Source organism: Gasterosteus aculeatus, chromosome 17 (assembly GCF_964276395.1).
Source record: "Gasterosteus aculeatus chromosome 17, fGasAcu3.hap1.1, whole genome shotgun sequence".
In the NCBI taxonomy this organism is placed as follows: Eukaryota; Metazoa; Chordata; class Actinopteri; order Perciformes; family Gasterosteidae; genus Gasterosteus; species Gasterosteus aculeatus.
In genome coordinates this window covers 7,580,690-7,596,431 of record NC_135705.1, presented here as the reverse complement: position 1 = coordinate 7,596,431, position 15,742 = coordinate 7,580,690, and the positions used below count along the sequence as shown (strand labels likewise).

General features: G+C 43.0%; 1 protein-coding gene across 3 annotated transcripts; it reads left to right on the top strand.

The window, feature by feature from the left end:
• The first annotated feature begins 5,414 nt into the window (after positions 1–5,414).
• Positions 5,415–15,660, top strand: terf2ip (telomeric repeat binding factor 2, interacting protein). 3 transcript variants are annotated; one of them, XM_040204280.2, is made up of 10 exons: positions 5,418–5,548; positions 6,259–6,504; positions 6,737–6,882; positions 7,000–7,229; positions 10,249–10,623; positions 13,374–13,472; positions 13,554–14,106; positions 14,227–14,321; positions 14,532–14,948; positions 15,051–15,660. In XM_040204280.2, exons 2-10 carry the CDS (start codon positions 6,275–6,277, stop codon positions 15,270–15,272), a joined length of 2,367 nt encoding a protein of 788 aa, XP_040060214.2. In that variant the 5' UTR covers positions 5,418–5,548; positions 6,259–6,274; the 3' UTR covers positions 15,273–15,660. The 3 variants fall into 3 exon arrangements, with proteins under 3 accessions (XP_040060215.2, XP_040060214.2, XP_077947994.1); XM_078091868.1 differs by having other exon boundaries at positions 10,246–10,623; XM_040204281.2 differs by lacking the exon at positions 10,249–10,623 and having other exon boundaries at positions 5,415–5,548.
• The last annotated feature ends 82 nt before the right edge of the window (positions 15,661–15,742 follow it).

Below are 15,742 nucleotides of genomic sequence, written 5' to 3'. Positions count from 1 at the left end.
GTTTTTCATTAAACGTAATCAGTTTACAGTTAAACTTTGTGAGGATATACAGGAGACAGCAAGCGACAACCAGGTCAGGGTCAAACTCGCAGTGTAACTCACTGAGACAACAGGTCAGCAAGACACCGGTTCATTGACACCTTCCTGACATCTGACTCTGAGTAGACAAACTCACAGTATGCTTGTCGTCTCATCGGGGATATACAGCACGCCATTCGGATCGAGCTCTAAAAAAATGGTTGACATTAGGTTTTAGTAGTTAGAGCCCATAAAACACATACATACACTTACATAAATATATTTCCAGTGAACCAACCCACTTGAGGATAAGATCAATCCTGTGGACACCAAAACGCTCCAAAGAGCCGAGGAGGACTGTAGCGTCAGATGCTTTTTCCCTGGGAGTGTTTTCACAGTACACGCCCTCATTAGAACAATAAATATTCATTATAGCCACTTTAATTCATCAGTGCTCCTTCCATCATAATCATACTTAAAAAACGCTTTTCCGTTTTTTTGCCCTAAGGACTTCAGTCAATATAAAACATGTTATTTTACAACATGTGAGAATCAAGCTGTGCTGCAACGGGAGCATTTATGAGTCTAAAAGACGTCTCAGGACGGCCAGGAGGTGTAATGGCTCTCGTTGTCTTATTCCTTCTACATGCATTTCATTTGATTTGAGCAGAAAGGACATACAAACTCTGATGAGGAATAAGAGTGTGTGAGCTGTAAAAAAAAAAAAAAAAAAAGCCAGGCCGTGAGACTTAAGCAGATTAAAGAGAAGATGGCCACTAAAAATAAAGTCTTTGAGTTGGCAGATGATAGGGGGGGATTCCTGGCTCCGACCCGGATGGTCCCCTTGGATGCTTGATGATGATGGTAATTAAACGTGTTCTTTATGCCGAGTCAGCATATCCTCACTTTGTTACGGCCAGTCTCAGCAGACCAAGCCCTGCCAAGATCCCTGAGCTAATCTGCCAAGTAACTTTCTTAAAGTGTATTTCTGCAGCGGTCCGTCCGCGCGGACCCGAGTCCAAAGATAGAAGACTGTGATTTACTCCAGGAAGTTTTGTTTTTGTTGGGCTCCTTAAGAAACAGCAGCTTCACTTTTTTATTCTCTTTTGTTTTAGCATCAGAAAGGAATTTGACTCCCACGAGTGTGCGATACCTGATATGTGTGCCAGAAAAAGCATTTCTGAAGTGATACACCTGCCGTTGTGCGACCAACATAGCTCTCGGAAAATTGTTGTGTTTAAGCTGATGTTTGAATAGAAAACACCTTCGGAATTTGTATAATGGCACTTTGTGTTCTTGTTAACTCTCCAGGGGAACATTTTAGACTAAGAAGAAATTATAATGATAGTTAATTCTGGGATATTTGTTACGCTGTAAAACTATGAAGCAAAAATTCCAAGAAGTGGGGCCGTGCACCAGATTTCCCATTTACATTGGACTTGAATCATTCAGTCGCATGAAAAAAAAACACATTTCTGTAATGCAATAGAAATAATGGTAACAGTAGTTAATTTTCATGAATACGTAAAATAAAAGATAACAAGTGTTGATTACACAATTTGAATGTATAGTTAGAGCTTTATTCAAAGCTTTTATCACTTCACTACATGTTACACATCTCATCTTTAAGTATTGACTCAAAACTACACTAAGTGTTTTACTTCACTCTTCTTTTAAACATTTAAGGAGTGTCAATGCACTGGATCTTATTCATGGGTAAATTTATCAAAAGCAACACAAAGGACACCTTTGGTCTTTATATATGAGTAGGAGTCAATATGACAAAACCTTTTCTCTGGCACACTGTGGAGATGTTACGTCTTGCTACTGTTTTTCCGCCATACATCATTGGGACTAATTGTGCCATTGTGATCTCAATGGCACACCTTAACTCTGTCAGGTGGATTTTTTCCAAAGGATTCACTCGTTCACGCTTAAGAGCAAGTCACTGACACTCGAAGAGAAACATGAATGACATATGTGGCAATGTGACCCTGTTCAAGCTGTTATGTCATGTGACTCATGCAAGGTCCCCGCTGCTGAACGTGCTGCACATCATTCCTGGTTTGCTCTAAAAGTAAAAGTGTTTTTTGTTTTTAGTCCCTCAGTAATTCTTCACACCCTCAGTAATTCTTCTGAACAGTTACGTCTACTGAGACAACAACATTTTAACACAAATGGATGAAATGTGACGTCATTGTGCAGTAAAATGAGGTTCCCGCAGGGAGGGTGTCATTTAGCTTGCTCTGTGGGTGAGCAATGCAATTCTGCAAATATTGAAAAAGATTAAAAAAACTTCTGGTTGAAAACGTCTCACTGGTTGGCAAGCACAACCAAAGAGCACCTGGGCAGACTGCTGCAAACGTCCAACATTGCACCTCCAGGTACACTGTGGCTGCTCCATCGCTGAAAACCGACAAATGAGAGAGTTGCATTAATCTTCACATCTGTGTCTTGACAAGAAAGAAAAACATGTTTCTTGAAATCATGCTGGTTGCACAAGATCGTCCCTATCTCTGTTCATCAAGGCGTCAGACATTTTTTGCCACAAACTCAGCTCTAACTGGTAACAGCCTGTTTTCACGCCTGTCTGCAACACTCTGGAGGTGTCTTACATCCATGTCATGCGTTATGTCACAAGTATGAAAAAACTGGCTAAAACCTGTCTATTCAGAAAGCGGCCAAGATGGAAAAGCTTGACTAAAGATTCAGTTGTTCACTCCGATGATCTGGAGTAAAGGGACATGCAATGCAAGACTGCAATGCAAGACTTTCGCTACACTATCGTTAGCCCACGGTGTTAAATATCTAGATTTCATGGTTCTCAGCTCTTTTCGCTGTAGTTTTTTCAGGTTATCATCAATAGCAATGCAGCTCAAACGGCTATGATGAAACTGAGGCCATCCAGTAGTTGAGAGGGAGCCGGGTCCCTTTAGCCCGGTTTCACCAAAGCAGCACATCTAAAGGGAGGATCGCAATGTGCCAGAAACCAGGCTCAAAACACACTGGGACCCAAGTCTTGATCCGTCTCCAAAAGCATTAGTAATGAAGTCTGCTTCCAAATTCTAATTGTGCAACCAGAAGCACTTGACTGCCCGACGGTTAAGCAGATCAGATAACAATCTGCTTTAATTGGCACACGATAGCTAAATCAATCCTTTTCTCTGGACTGAAGTGATCAGTGATACTGTGTTTGATGGACAGCGCTGGTGTTTTGCAGAGTAGTATAACATCTCCCTCTACAGGAAGGACTCAACTACTGAACCTCACAGCGGGGACCTTTTCTTCTGTCCGAGCCAAACCAAACCCCGGCGTGTTATTCCGCGGTGACCTTGTTTCAAATCCTCACTCTGAAATGAAGTGTTATGAAACACACTCCTGAGACGCGATGACGATTGAGGAAAGATGTTCAGCTTGAGGATGGACCACAGGAGTGAATATTTACACATCAATATTTACAGGTTTTCCACAAACATACATAGACTTGGAGGAGCTGCGACACCTCGTGTCTGTTGTATTGTTTCAGCTGGTTGAGTGGAAGAGGGAGTGGAGCGATACAGGCCAATAACAACAGTGAGCTGTCAGACTGTGAGGGAGGTGAGGTCGTGTGAAATGATGCAGTACGCCGGCCAGCACGATCCCTTCCTCGCTTCCTTAGCTGAACAAAAAATAAGATAAACATTCACTGCGGGTTTCTCAAAGTGAGTAATATTGTTAGGAAATGTTGATTCACTTTTGTCCTTTCAGAGAGATTTATACGCATCATTTTTTTAAAGTTTATAGACAAATTAAAAAATGCATACAAAGGAAAAAAAAAATTAATGGTGCTACATCTAAAAGCGTATTTAATGCATCACACCGGCTTTGGACAGCGAACGGTGAGGAATGAGGCTGTAATTGTGTCACGAGTGAAGGAGCTGCAGGAGTGAGCTAATCTGAAGAGCACATTTACAATATAAGGCACCTGCCGAACGAGCTAAACTAACAGAGCACAAAGACGCTCTGATAACGTAGAGTCAGAGTGACTTTATTCCCTGCCAAGCAAACATTACTCAACTACATACTAGTTATTTGGTGCTACACTTATGAGGAAACCTGTAGACAGACACTATAACAACCAGAAAACCAAACGAGGTTGTTTTAGGATAAAACGTCACTCCTTTATACTTCTTTTAAGACAAAGTAAAATTAAAGAAACTTAAAAATATTCACTTTAGGGCAAGATGTAGCTGTGAAGTGCCCAAAATGTGCAGATACCCCCCTTTTCTGCATTGAACAAAATGCAGTCATTTTGGAGTCAGAAAGGAGTCAAGTCTAATCAGTGGTTGGGTTAACCATGTCAATAAATTTGTGTTTTTTGTAAACGAGAAGGCTTCAGAGCATCCAAAAACAACACAAAGTATGTGTGCATGTCTTTTTTACGGATTGCCTGCTAATAGAGGAGAAGATCACGGGTCTAATTTTCTGTGACCACTATAATTTTCATAATGAGGTGTTGAAATCAGTGCAGAATTCATCCGTCATACCTCTCATATACAGCTGCCTCAGGGGGGAAATAAAACTGAATAGGAATAATATCTCCCACTGGACTGTCAATGTGTACGTGTTTGATTCTGGAGGTATACATTTTTTTTTGCTGTTGTTGTTGGCAGTCCACTGTCACGTGTATATAACATCACCACTCTGACTGTGTGTGGTTTTAATGAGATATTAATGCCACAGAAGAAAAATAACAAATAAATCCATTACAATGTATCACTGTTTCCAAAATAAAATTAAAATGAAACCAAGAACAATACCATTGTCTTATAAATCTAATGAAAATAAATACATTGGCTCATGAATTGGATTTGAAGTCAGCTCATGGAGAAAGGAGAAAATCGACATCTGGTCCAGAATTGAAATTATTCCGTAGATCATTTCCTTCTAAATCTGATGCGAAATCATAGATCATTTGGCCCATAAGTATGACTTGAAAAGATGAGATTGCAAAACGCTTTAATTTTTACATCCTTAAATGCAATAATTATTACTTTTTTGTTATATATTATTTTTTAATGTAAGTTATAATGACTTGAAACGTATTATTTTGGATTCATTAATTTAATTTGATTTATTGATGTATCCATTTATTTATTGTTTTTTTGTGTGTAATTGATGTACATTGCATGACTTGACTTGACTGGACCTGGCTCTTATTTTGAAGTCAGTTCCTACAGGTTGTTATCGTAATGCCCAATATTTGACTGTGTTTTTTGAAGTAGAGGCTCGCAAACCGAAATGTAATAAATGAAATGGCCCCTCTGTATCTGATAATATCTTAATATATGATACATATTTTTTTATATTTTATATTATATTTTACACTAATATAAAACACTAACTGCTTGCACTCCACCAGCGAAGAAGAAAACCCGGAAGTGGACATTGTTTCGTAATAGCGCAGCGGCGGGAACGGACCGGGGAGCCTGCTGATGACGTAAACACACTACAGCGATTATTGTTACATCCAAAAACTCTAACATACATTGTAAGTTCATACTTCAATATCTACTATCATCAGTGTTTAAGTTTAATGCAACGATTAGCAAATGATGCCTACATTCTGCTGCACTTCATTAATGCTAATCGTGCTAACCGGACGTAAAGTTACAATAATGAACGGAAGTCTTTTCGCATAATGTTCATACGTTAGCTAACTTCATTAACGTTAACGTTAGTTGTTGAGGTGCTCGAGACGCCACTTAACCTTTCCTGGTTTCTGACCTTTAAACTTCCCAATGTGTCATTCAAATGTGGTCACTAACGTCACATAATGCGACACTCGGTCGTGTTGACAATGTTCACGTTTTCGGTGTATTAGCTACCGTTAGCACAATTATGACTCGTGTAACATTAGAAAGTCCCAAACCTCCTCATCCAAAACTGACCTTCATAACCTTCGTGGGTGCAGTGCTGTTGCATTAGACTGCATTACTACTGTTAACTGTATCCGACTGATAAACGGGTAAATTAAATCAAGAGCTGGTGGGAAACAAACTTTTCCGGAGTTACTGAATCACGATAAAGGCAAGAGATGTTATATTGTTTGCCATATGCCAGGTTGTTTTAGCTTAATTAACAGGTTCTAGTGGTACTTGCACGTTTGTGTTCATAACATTAGTTACTTTGTAATAAAAGACTAACTTTAATATTTGATATCCGATGCGGGCTTCTCCGTCATTCCCTCTCTTTCACCAGGTGAAACGTTTTAACCATGGTGTCCGAACAGCAGAATGGGGCCAAACGGAACATCTCCCCAGTTCTGTTTATGACCGTGGATGGTGAACCCATGACCTTCTTCCTGCGCCCGGGTCCTGCTAAACTTAAGCTGCAGCCGCTCATCACCGCTGGGGCCGGAGTGTTGTGCAAAGTGCAGCAGCCAGGAGCAATCCTGCTCCTAGAACCAGAGGAAAGAGGCTCCATTTCTGAAAGTACTACTCACTGGTAGGCAGTGTGCCGGGATGCCGTTAGAAATGCTTTCTTGCTTATTCAGTTGAAAAAAAAAAAGAAATCATGCATGACTTTTGTGTGGTTTTACTATGTGACATGTCATGTTTAATGGCAAAACATCTTTTAAGTTGTTTGCATAGTGAGTTGAAATATTGCCATGTATTCGTATGTGATTACTTAAACTTAAAGTAACTTGAAACATATTAAGATCTCTTGTTTTTTTTAGGTTTGTGTCCACCCAGTATATTTTTGACTGTATTGAGAAGAATGAACAACTGAATTTAGAGGACTACAAGTTAAATCCTGTAGTGGTCCCAAGACAGTCAGCTAGACTCAACAATAAGAAAGAGATTTCAACTGGACACACGGAAGGTATGACGAACAGACTTTAATGAATTAAAGTTCAATTGTAAAATAGCTTTTGAACAACATGTACTATTGCATTTTCAATTTGTGTTACTGTGTTTGTCACTGTTTTACTACGGTCAGGCAGGCTTTCCTACTCTGCTGAAGATGATGCTGCCATTTTGACTTATGTCAGCAAGCACAAGTCAGAGACTGGGGGAAACCGACTTTGGCAAGAGATGGAGAAGCAGAGTGTGACCAGCCACAGCTGGCAGTCAATGAAATCCCGTTACAAAGCACGACTGGCAAAGTCTGAGGTTGTGAAGGTGGCAACAACAGAAGAAGACACCAAGCCAGCAGAGAGCAAAACCAAGGTAATCCTTCCAGAGTATGCCTGCCTATATTTCTCTGTTGAAATGCAACTGTACAACAGACTTCTCTAAACCAGTTCCAATTATATTTTGTGTGTCTCTTAAAGCATGTCTACAAAATATGAGGCACATTTTTTAGAACATCTTCTCACAGGCAGCCAACGATCAATATGTCCAAGTAACAGAGGTGTCAAGCAACAAAGTACAAATACTTTGTTACTTTACTTAAGTAGAAATGTTGTGTATCTATACTTTACTGGAGTATTTCTTTTTCAGATGACTTTTTACTTCTACTTCTTGCATTTTCACGCAAACATCTGTACTTCCTACTCCTTACATTTTAAAAACAGCCTCGTTACTCCTATTTCATTTTGGCTCGTTTTCATTCCGGCTTGTCGGCGTTCAAAAACACACACACAAAAAACCTATTCAGATAAATCGCGCCATCCGGATACAGTGAATTTGATTGTGGTTGGATGAGAAGTATAAACATTTACCATCCAGACACCCTATTGGTTTTCTCCGCGATGCACCTGCAGATCAGAGTGACGCGTGTGTGAAAAGTGGTCGGTGGAAGGATTCCTTTTTCTGAACAGCACAAGGCGATCTCAGTTGGTATTTAGCGACATGGACCCGCCTGCAGATTCCACGTAACGTTAAATGTGTACCTTCACGACCATGGGTTTGCCGTAAATGTTTTTACTTTATTGAGAATCTGGCACAATACAGCGACTTGCAAGTAGTTGCAGCTCATTTAAAAAAAATATATGTGTGTCTCAATGCGAGGCTTTAGAAACGAACACAGGGGGATTCTGTATTTCTTCATAAAGCCTGAAAAAATGGGTTATTTGGCCAATGTTTTGATAACCGACCGCTGCCAGTTCAGTGTTTTCCATCATTATAACAGGGGTGCGCCCCCCTCTCCTCCCCCCATGAAGTAGTAAACCTGGGGAGACGCTGCAGTCTACCAATCAATGGGAACAACGTGTGTGTGTACATCCTCCAACTTGTGTCATTTAGCCGTCACTGGAAAATGGGTTCTGGTTTTTATCTTTTTAAGTTATAGATACATATGTCCCAGACACTCTGTTGTTTTAGCGTTGCCTCTCTGAATATCGCCATGCTTCCATCATCCGAACGGCAGGTCACATGATCTGAAGGCGCCTTCTGATAATATTGTAACGGACTGACATGTTCTGTGAGCAAGGTTACACATTAAGAGTTTGTCCTTAATATAATTTTTTCCCCTTACATTGCTTTTACTTTTATACTTTTACTTAAGTAAACATCTTGAGTTGATACTTCAACTTCTACAAAAGTCTTTTTAAACCTTTAGTATCTTTACTTCTACTTGAGTAATGAATGTGAATACTTTTATCGAGGAGACTGCAGTTATTATCAGTCATGCGACGATGACGCCCTCTAGCGACGGGTTTCAGAGAAGCAGCCGCGTAGGAACCGCACTATTGTTTGCGGAAGAAGACGGCGGTCATCTGGCCGCGGATTAATACAACCGGCTTAAAGTTAGTGAAAAGGCTCGGCCGTGTGCGTAAAGATATTGAAGTGTTACGGTGCTGTTTGGAGTTCCCCCTTACAAGACTCGCGCAAACAACCAGTAAGTAATGCAAAGTTCTGTAGTATTTGAACGCCAGGTGTAAATTACGTATTTTGCACGGCAATCGAGTCCGATATGATCGGCCGCTTGTTCTTTGTTTGCCTCGTGGACCGCGATCAGGTCAGCAGATTCTTTAGTGAACCTGTATGCTGGGGATTACGAGTTAGAAAGAAAATACAACATAAATGTGCTATAAAAACACAATTAACTACTTTTTAGACCGAAAACACAGGGAACATTTTTATTTTGTAGATGTCTTAATGTAAATTCTCTATTTTTACAGAGAAAAGTTTGATGAAAGATATGTAATCTATAATTCCAGTGTATGAATCGTGTGTGTGTGTGTCTGCTCAGGACATCTGACTCCCTCATACTCAATCTGACATCTTTACTGTACATCATATTTTTCAAAAATACATTAGCCAAAAAAGCTCATTTATCAATAGTTGACGTCCAATAAAAGCAGTTCTCTCAATAATGCCACATAATGGACTATTTCTGACTTCTCCTACACCGAAGAAAAACAAATCAAATTACTGTACCAATTAAGAGAATTCTCCAAAATAAAGTCCTCTATTTGGATGTTCAAAAAGCTATTTTCTCAATATTTGAGCTGCAATGAAAAGGCTTTTCTTAATAATTCCAGACAATGACTGGTGTACATGGGTTTAGGGCTTCTCTGACTACTATACAGAAAATTAAATATTTTCCAAAACAAAAGTCATATAAGTGTAGGTTCGAAAAGCTAATACTTTTTTGAGGTCCTATGAAAGCAGTTTTCTGAATAATTCCAAACAGGACTGATGAACTTGTGTTCAGGACATATCTGGCCACTATTTCAAAAAATGAATTATTTAATTTTACCAATTGAGAGATTTCTCCGAAATAAGTCTTACTTTGTATGTTGAATTCCAAATAATTGAATTTGAATGTTTATATAGATGCACTAAAATTCAAGTGTCTGCTGAGTTGACCGTAGTCCTTGTGGCAAGCATCGGAATCCAATAACTATTTCATGAATACTGTAGGTTTGAATGTGAAACTAACGTTGTAAGCCTAAAGTGCCGTAAATAGGTAATTCATGTTAAATGTTAATTAATGTTCTCCCTGCACAATGTAGTATATGAATGCCTAGAGTATTAAGTATCTTCTATATGTAGGCAGACATGTTACATTAAGTGGGTTTGCTAATTATTCCATGTATCTGTTTCAGAACCACACGCTTGTTCGACCATTAATAAAACGTTCAATGGAACATCTTGTCAGGAGTGCGTTCTAATCCATGCCACCTGGTGGACGCACCATTCTTATGAACCTGTGAAATCTAAACCGTCTTTTCCAAGTCTACAAAACAATTTGGTCCTTCGAGCCAGATTGGAGTAACTGCAGATGTTCCCATATAAGCAGGGGACTCCACGTCCTCCGGATGTTCGTCCACGCCGAGATACACGACCGCCAGCCTGGATGGAAGATTACACCGTCTCCCTGCCAGCACATCATTCACCATCACGTCAGGTTGACGCCTCTCACAAACAAGGAGCGGCAGCTCACTGTCCCATCCAGCCTGAGTACGTAGATGCCGCTTTCCAGAGTATGCCTGCCTCTCCCCGACGGAGAGCTACGACGCCGGAGATCCTCGGAGCCCTTCACGGGTTGATGGAAGACAACCTCCGCCGCTCGGAGCAACGCCTTGGAGATTTGGAAAAGGCAGGCCACAAAGTAAAAGCGCAAACGGAGGATCTTAGCGATGCACCTGAATCCGGGGTCATACCACATCACATGGTAAGCCACAATGGAAAGAACAGGATTGTTTTCAATGCTCCTTTGTGTATAAGGGAATGAACCTCAACAAGCTGCTGCCACTGCAGCCTGGTCCCAGTCTGCTTTGTATACTGTCACCATCAGAAGGGAGGCAGAAGGCCTGAAGGCCGAGGAACCACCAAGCATCTACACATGCCACGCCCGGCCGTTTGGCACTAAATGTAGCCCCCTGCTGGGCAACCTTTGCGTGGCAGGAACACGTGTTCGACCACCGTCAGCCCGGTGAGGATGTCAGTAGAAATTCGTTTTATGTGGACAACCTCCTCTCTTTAAAGAAGCCGACAACTTGTCGACAAACCGACTGTAGGTGAGCCATTAAAACCCATGTAGCCCCCCCTGCTGTGCATCAGCCACCTTCTAGCAGGAGCCAGATCTGAGAACAGTGAGTTGTGGAACCCTGACCCACAAGAGCTTGCCCTGGGACTCCACTTGCTCTGCAATTCAGACGCCTTGAAGAATAAATACCGGAGGCTGGATCCTCCCAAACCCACCATGAGAAATGTATACCGGGTTCTGGCACGCCTGACCGACCCGCTGGGCTTTATTGTCCCCTTTCGCAACGTGAGATTCTTGTGCAGCACTTCTGGGGAAAAAAGCGTCTGGGACGACCTGCCATCGCTTGATGATGTTCTGAAGCCAAGTCTGACGTGGGAGGAGGAGTTGCAGCATCTGTCTCATATTTCACTGCCTCGCTGCCACGTGGGCTGTGGAATGGACATTTCCAACCTTCAGCGAGACCTGCACATCACCGCTGATGCTTCAGAAAAGGCTTACTGCTCCGTGGCCTACCTCCGCCCAGAGAACACACAGGTTCTGTGTGGAAGTGTCGTTCCTAACTGCCAGATCCGGAGGGGCTCCAAAGAAACGGCAAACTGTGCCGAGGCTGGAGCTCTGTGCTGCACTAACCACTGCACGGTCAGAATTGGCCCCATTACTGGTGAAAAAAAAGAAGAGCTAACTGTGGAGCTCTGTGACGTTGTCTTCTGGACAGCTTCCTCAACCGTCCTCACTTGGCTTACAATCCTGTATTTGGTGGAACAAGAGTAGCTGAGATCCAGAAGCTCACTGACGTCCAGGCTTGCAAGTACGTGGACTAACAACCCATTTGTGACCTCACACTGTTCGAACTGTCTGCTAAAAGTAAGTGGAGCCAAGACCTTGCCAGACACCTGAATTCTGACGCCAAAACCCGGTCTCTGGAGAGACAGGATTCTGAACAGTCCCGCCACGAAACAGCCTGCTAATCAAGACAGCTTTCCCGCACCAGGTTACCAGGAAGCAGAGAGCAGTTTGAAGACAATCTCAGAAGGACTTATTTGCTTTTGAGCTTCGCTGCAAATACTGGATTCTGCATGACCATGAAGCTGTAAAGCGCCATCAGCGGTCCTGCCCGACTACCACAGGTGGAGAGCCACTGCTGTTGTGCCCAAGATGGCAAACCTCTCACAGTCAAACCTCCATTTTGTTTTCTACAGGAATAGACCGTTTTGGACCCTTCACGATAAAGGACGGTCGTCACCACGAGAAAAGATAGGGGAACTTTTTGAAGTGTCTGACAACTTGGGTCCGTGCACCTAAACATCTGGATACTGACTCCTCCCATTGCACGGAGGGGCAAGCCGGCAGAGCTTGTCTCTGACCGAGGCACTCATCTCAAAGGAGGAGTTCAAAACGATGCACCGCACGCTCAAAGGTCATCGGGCTAAACTCCAGGTCGAGGGGTAACACGCTCTGGATGTGCCTTGGAGAAAGCAGTGAGATTAGTTAAAGCTGAGCTGTACGTCACCGCTCAGACCCGAACTCTTTTGAAGACGTCCGAAGGACGTGGCTGACTGACACAGATTTTGTGGGCAGCTGTGACGAAGGACGACACCTAGCGACGGGTTTCAGAGAAGCAGCCCGTAGGAACTGCACTACGCCAAGTTGTTTGCGGAAGAAGACCGTTGTCATCTTCTTAATACAACCAGCACAAAGTTAGTGGAAAGGTTCAGAGTGGCGACGTAAAGTACAGCCGCAGCTGTAAAGATATTCAAGTGTTGTGTGTGTGTGTGTGTGTGTGTGTGTGTGTGTGTGTGTGTGTGTGTGTGTGTGTGTGTGTGTGCAAACAACCAGTAAGGAATGCAAAGTTCTGTATTAGTTCATTAAAGGTGTATTTTATACCATTTAGACTGTGATCTTGTCCAATATAATCGGCTGCTTGTTCTTTGTTCGCATTGTGGCGCGTCAGAAGCCAATAACTGTTTATGAATGCTGTCATTTTGTCTCTGTGTTCGAATGTAAAATGTAATGTTTTGTAACACTGTCGATGTTGCAATGAAGCCGAAAGCTTTCAAATGTGTAAGATTGGAATTGTTATTTATACCTAGACTTTCAAGTATCTTCTATACGTATGCAGACATGTTCCATTGTGTAGAGGTCTGCTAATTATTTCATGTATCTGTTTTAGAACCTCACAGCTTGTTTCGACTATTAATAAACCTTCCAAAGGAACATCTTGTCTGGCGTGCGTTCTAATCGATGGCTCCTGGTTGACAAACGGTTTAATCAACCAGTGAAAACCATGCAGTGCTTTCTCCCAACACACACCGTAAAGAATTCATTCACATATGTTCCATCAAAATACAAATTCATTGTTGGAATACTTTCAGACTCCCGATAGTTGCATATTTTATGGAAATGAAGCCTGACTTTTCTCCTCCGTCTGCTCTTAGGTAAAAGACCATGAAGAGACGGCTGTTCAAAAAGCCTCCCGTCCAGAAGATCCTGCCTCTGCTCAAACCCGTTTGATGGAAACCGACCAAACACAAGTGGTAACCAGAATTTACTGCCTGCAATAATCCCCATTTGTTACGGTAGAAACGGTATAAGCTGAAACATCCATCCCTCCCCAGGAGGAAGTGAAACATGTGGACCCACAGGCCGATGAACAACCGTCGGAGAGCAAATGCGGGGAGGCTGCAGAAGCTGAAACGTCAAACTCTCCCCACCCTGAGGGACCTTGTTTGGACCCACAGACTGATACAGCTGAGAGTGCAGAACCAGAAGCGGAAGAACCACAAACGCACGTCATGTCCCCTCAAAAAAGTGCGCCATGCGGTTCTCCTCCAGCTGAGCCCGAGTACCTGCATGCCACATCTTCTCCGAAAAAGTCCAAGGAGAAGCAGAAAGTCTCCCCCAAGCTGGATCAACTAGAGCGCAGAGCAACGCGGAGGCAGCTCGCACCCGAGATGCCTCGCCTGCCCGAACCGTACAGCAGGAAACTCCGATCATCGACGACTTCTCCTGGGCGTCCACCGGCATCTCCGCAGCCTTCGAAGAAAACCAAGTCCGCTCTTCAAGTGGACACGGTAGGAGAACAGCCTCCTCCTAAGAGACCCAGAGGAGACAGCGGGGCAGCAGGAGAGGAGGAGACGGGAGAAGCTGCCGTCCCTGAAACACAAGCAGGTTTGTGCTACAGCAGAGTACAAAAATCCGATGTGTTAAAAAGCTTAATTTCAAGATACTTGAGATGATCCCTCTTCTTCTCCTCCTTTCTTTCATTCATCTTCCATTCCTGTTCACCAGGTACGGAGTCTAATTCAGCACCACAGAAGAAGAAAGAAAAGAGAAAGTTGGGGATTCTAGAGATGGCTATAAAGGAATTTGAAGATGGAAGTGAGGTAAGACACCATCTAAGGGGTTCAAATGATTTCAACTCTGGTAGCTGTTACTTTCCACTTCATTAATTGAAATGAATGGGGTTCAACTCCACAGATATAGCCTTAATTTTAGGTTTAAACTCAAAGGATCATATCACTGTCACGTAGCCGAATCCGCAGTGTCTCTCTTTTCTCTGTGTCTATTTCTACTCTTCTCCTCCCATCTCTTAGTCGGATGAGGATGCCGGTCCTGATATCCAAACCCCGACTGAAGCGGCCGCGACGCGACCCACATCAGCAGAGCGTCTGCCGCCGCCATCGGACACGGCTACAGGTGCCGTTTCCACGGCGTCCAGCCCCGAACTAGTAGCGAGTCCCCAGGGGGACACGCCGGAAGCCGAGCCGCCCGCCGGCAACGGCCTCCCTGCACCTGTGGCCAGCGAGGCTGTCGATGCGCCCTCCAAAGTCCACCTGTTCATATTTGACAGTGAATCTCAGGAGGACTCTCAGTCCATTATCGGGGACCATCCCGTAGCTCCGTCCAAACCGCGGGCCGCGGTGCACACAGACGCCGTCCTTTCGCTGACCCAGGTGCAGTTGGACGAGGACAAACAGCGAATCAAAGAACTGATGAGCCAGACCAACCAGGTGAGCAGCAGAGGCCTCCGACAGGTGCTCTTTGTATGGTTGTATTCGCTTCGTTGAGTTAGCGTCTCCCCAAACTAACGCAACAGCTATCTTTTGTTCCAGGACTTGGTCAGTGTGACCAAAGCCCTGTTGAAGACCAGCGGAGACTTCTCCGCCGCCCTGGAGCAGCTTTTGAATCCCACCTCCATTTCAGGGCCGGTGTGGAATCGCTGCGACGACAGTCTTTTGTTCTCAGCGGATCCCGAAGTCCGACAGCAGCTGCGAGAGAAGTACGGCGAGCAGGACGTGGCCAAAAGGATTGTTTTCCTCGAAGCAGAAGGGTAAAAATGAGGGAGAGGTGGACTCTGATAGAATAAAGGTAAATCAGAGAGGAGAACTCATTTAATATATCTGTTGACTGGTGGGGAACTTGTGAGCTGGTTGGCTCATGTTGGACTCTTTCAGACAGAGGAAATTGGACTTTATAGCTGCTGTTCCTGACTAACTTTTAAGAGATACAATCAAACATTAAACTGGTGGTTTTAATATTACATGTTTAAGGTATAATAAGTCAAGGCCAATTCTCTACATTTATTTGTTCGGTAGCAGAATCTTTTAACGTGTTCAGAGTAAAAATAATATTTTATGTGTTTTTTTATTTGCATTATATTGACTTTCTTTCCATTGCATAAAAACCCATGTTTTATATAATAAATATACTATTCTAAATGTATTGTTTTTACGGCTTATTTGAACAAATTGCATATCAATGGTTAAAATACTGAGCTTTGTAGGACGTCTGTGAGATTAGGACT

Bases quoted from the DNA above. Each gene is read 5' to 3' on its own strand.
- terf2ip (XM_078091868.1), top strand. From the start codon at position 6,275: ATGGTGTCCGAACAGCAGAATGGGGCCAAACGGAACATCTCCCCAGTT. The intron at 6,505-6,736 runs GTAGGCAGTGTG...TGTTTTTTTTAG, and splicing joins TCTGAAAGTACTACTCACTG to GTTTGTGTCCACCCAGTATA. The intron at 14,107-14,226 runs GTTTGTGCTACA...CCTGTTCACCAG, and splicing joins CGTCCCTGAAACACAAGCAG to GTACGGAGTCTAATTCAGCA.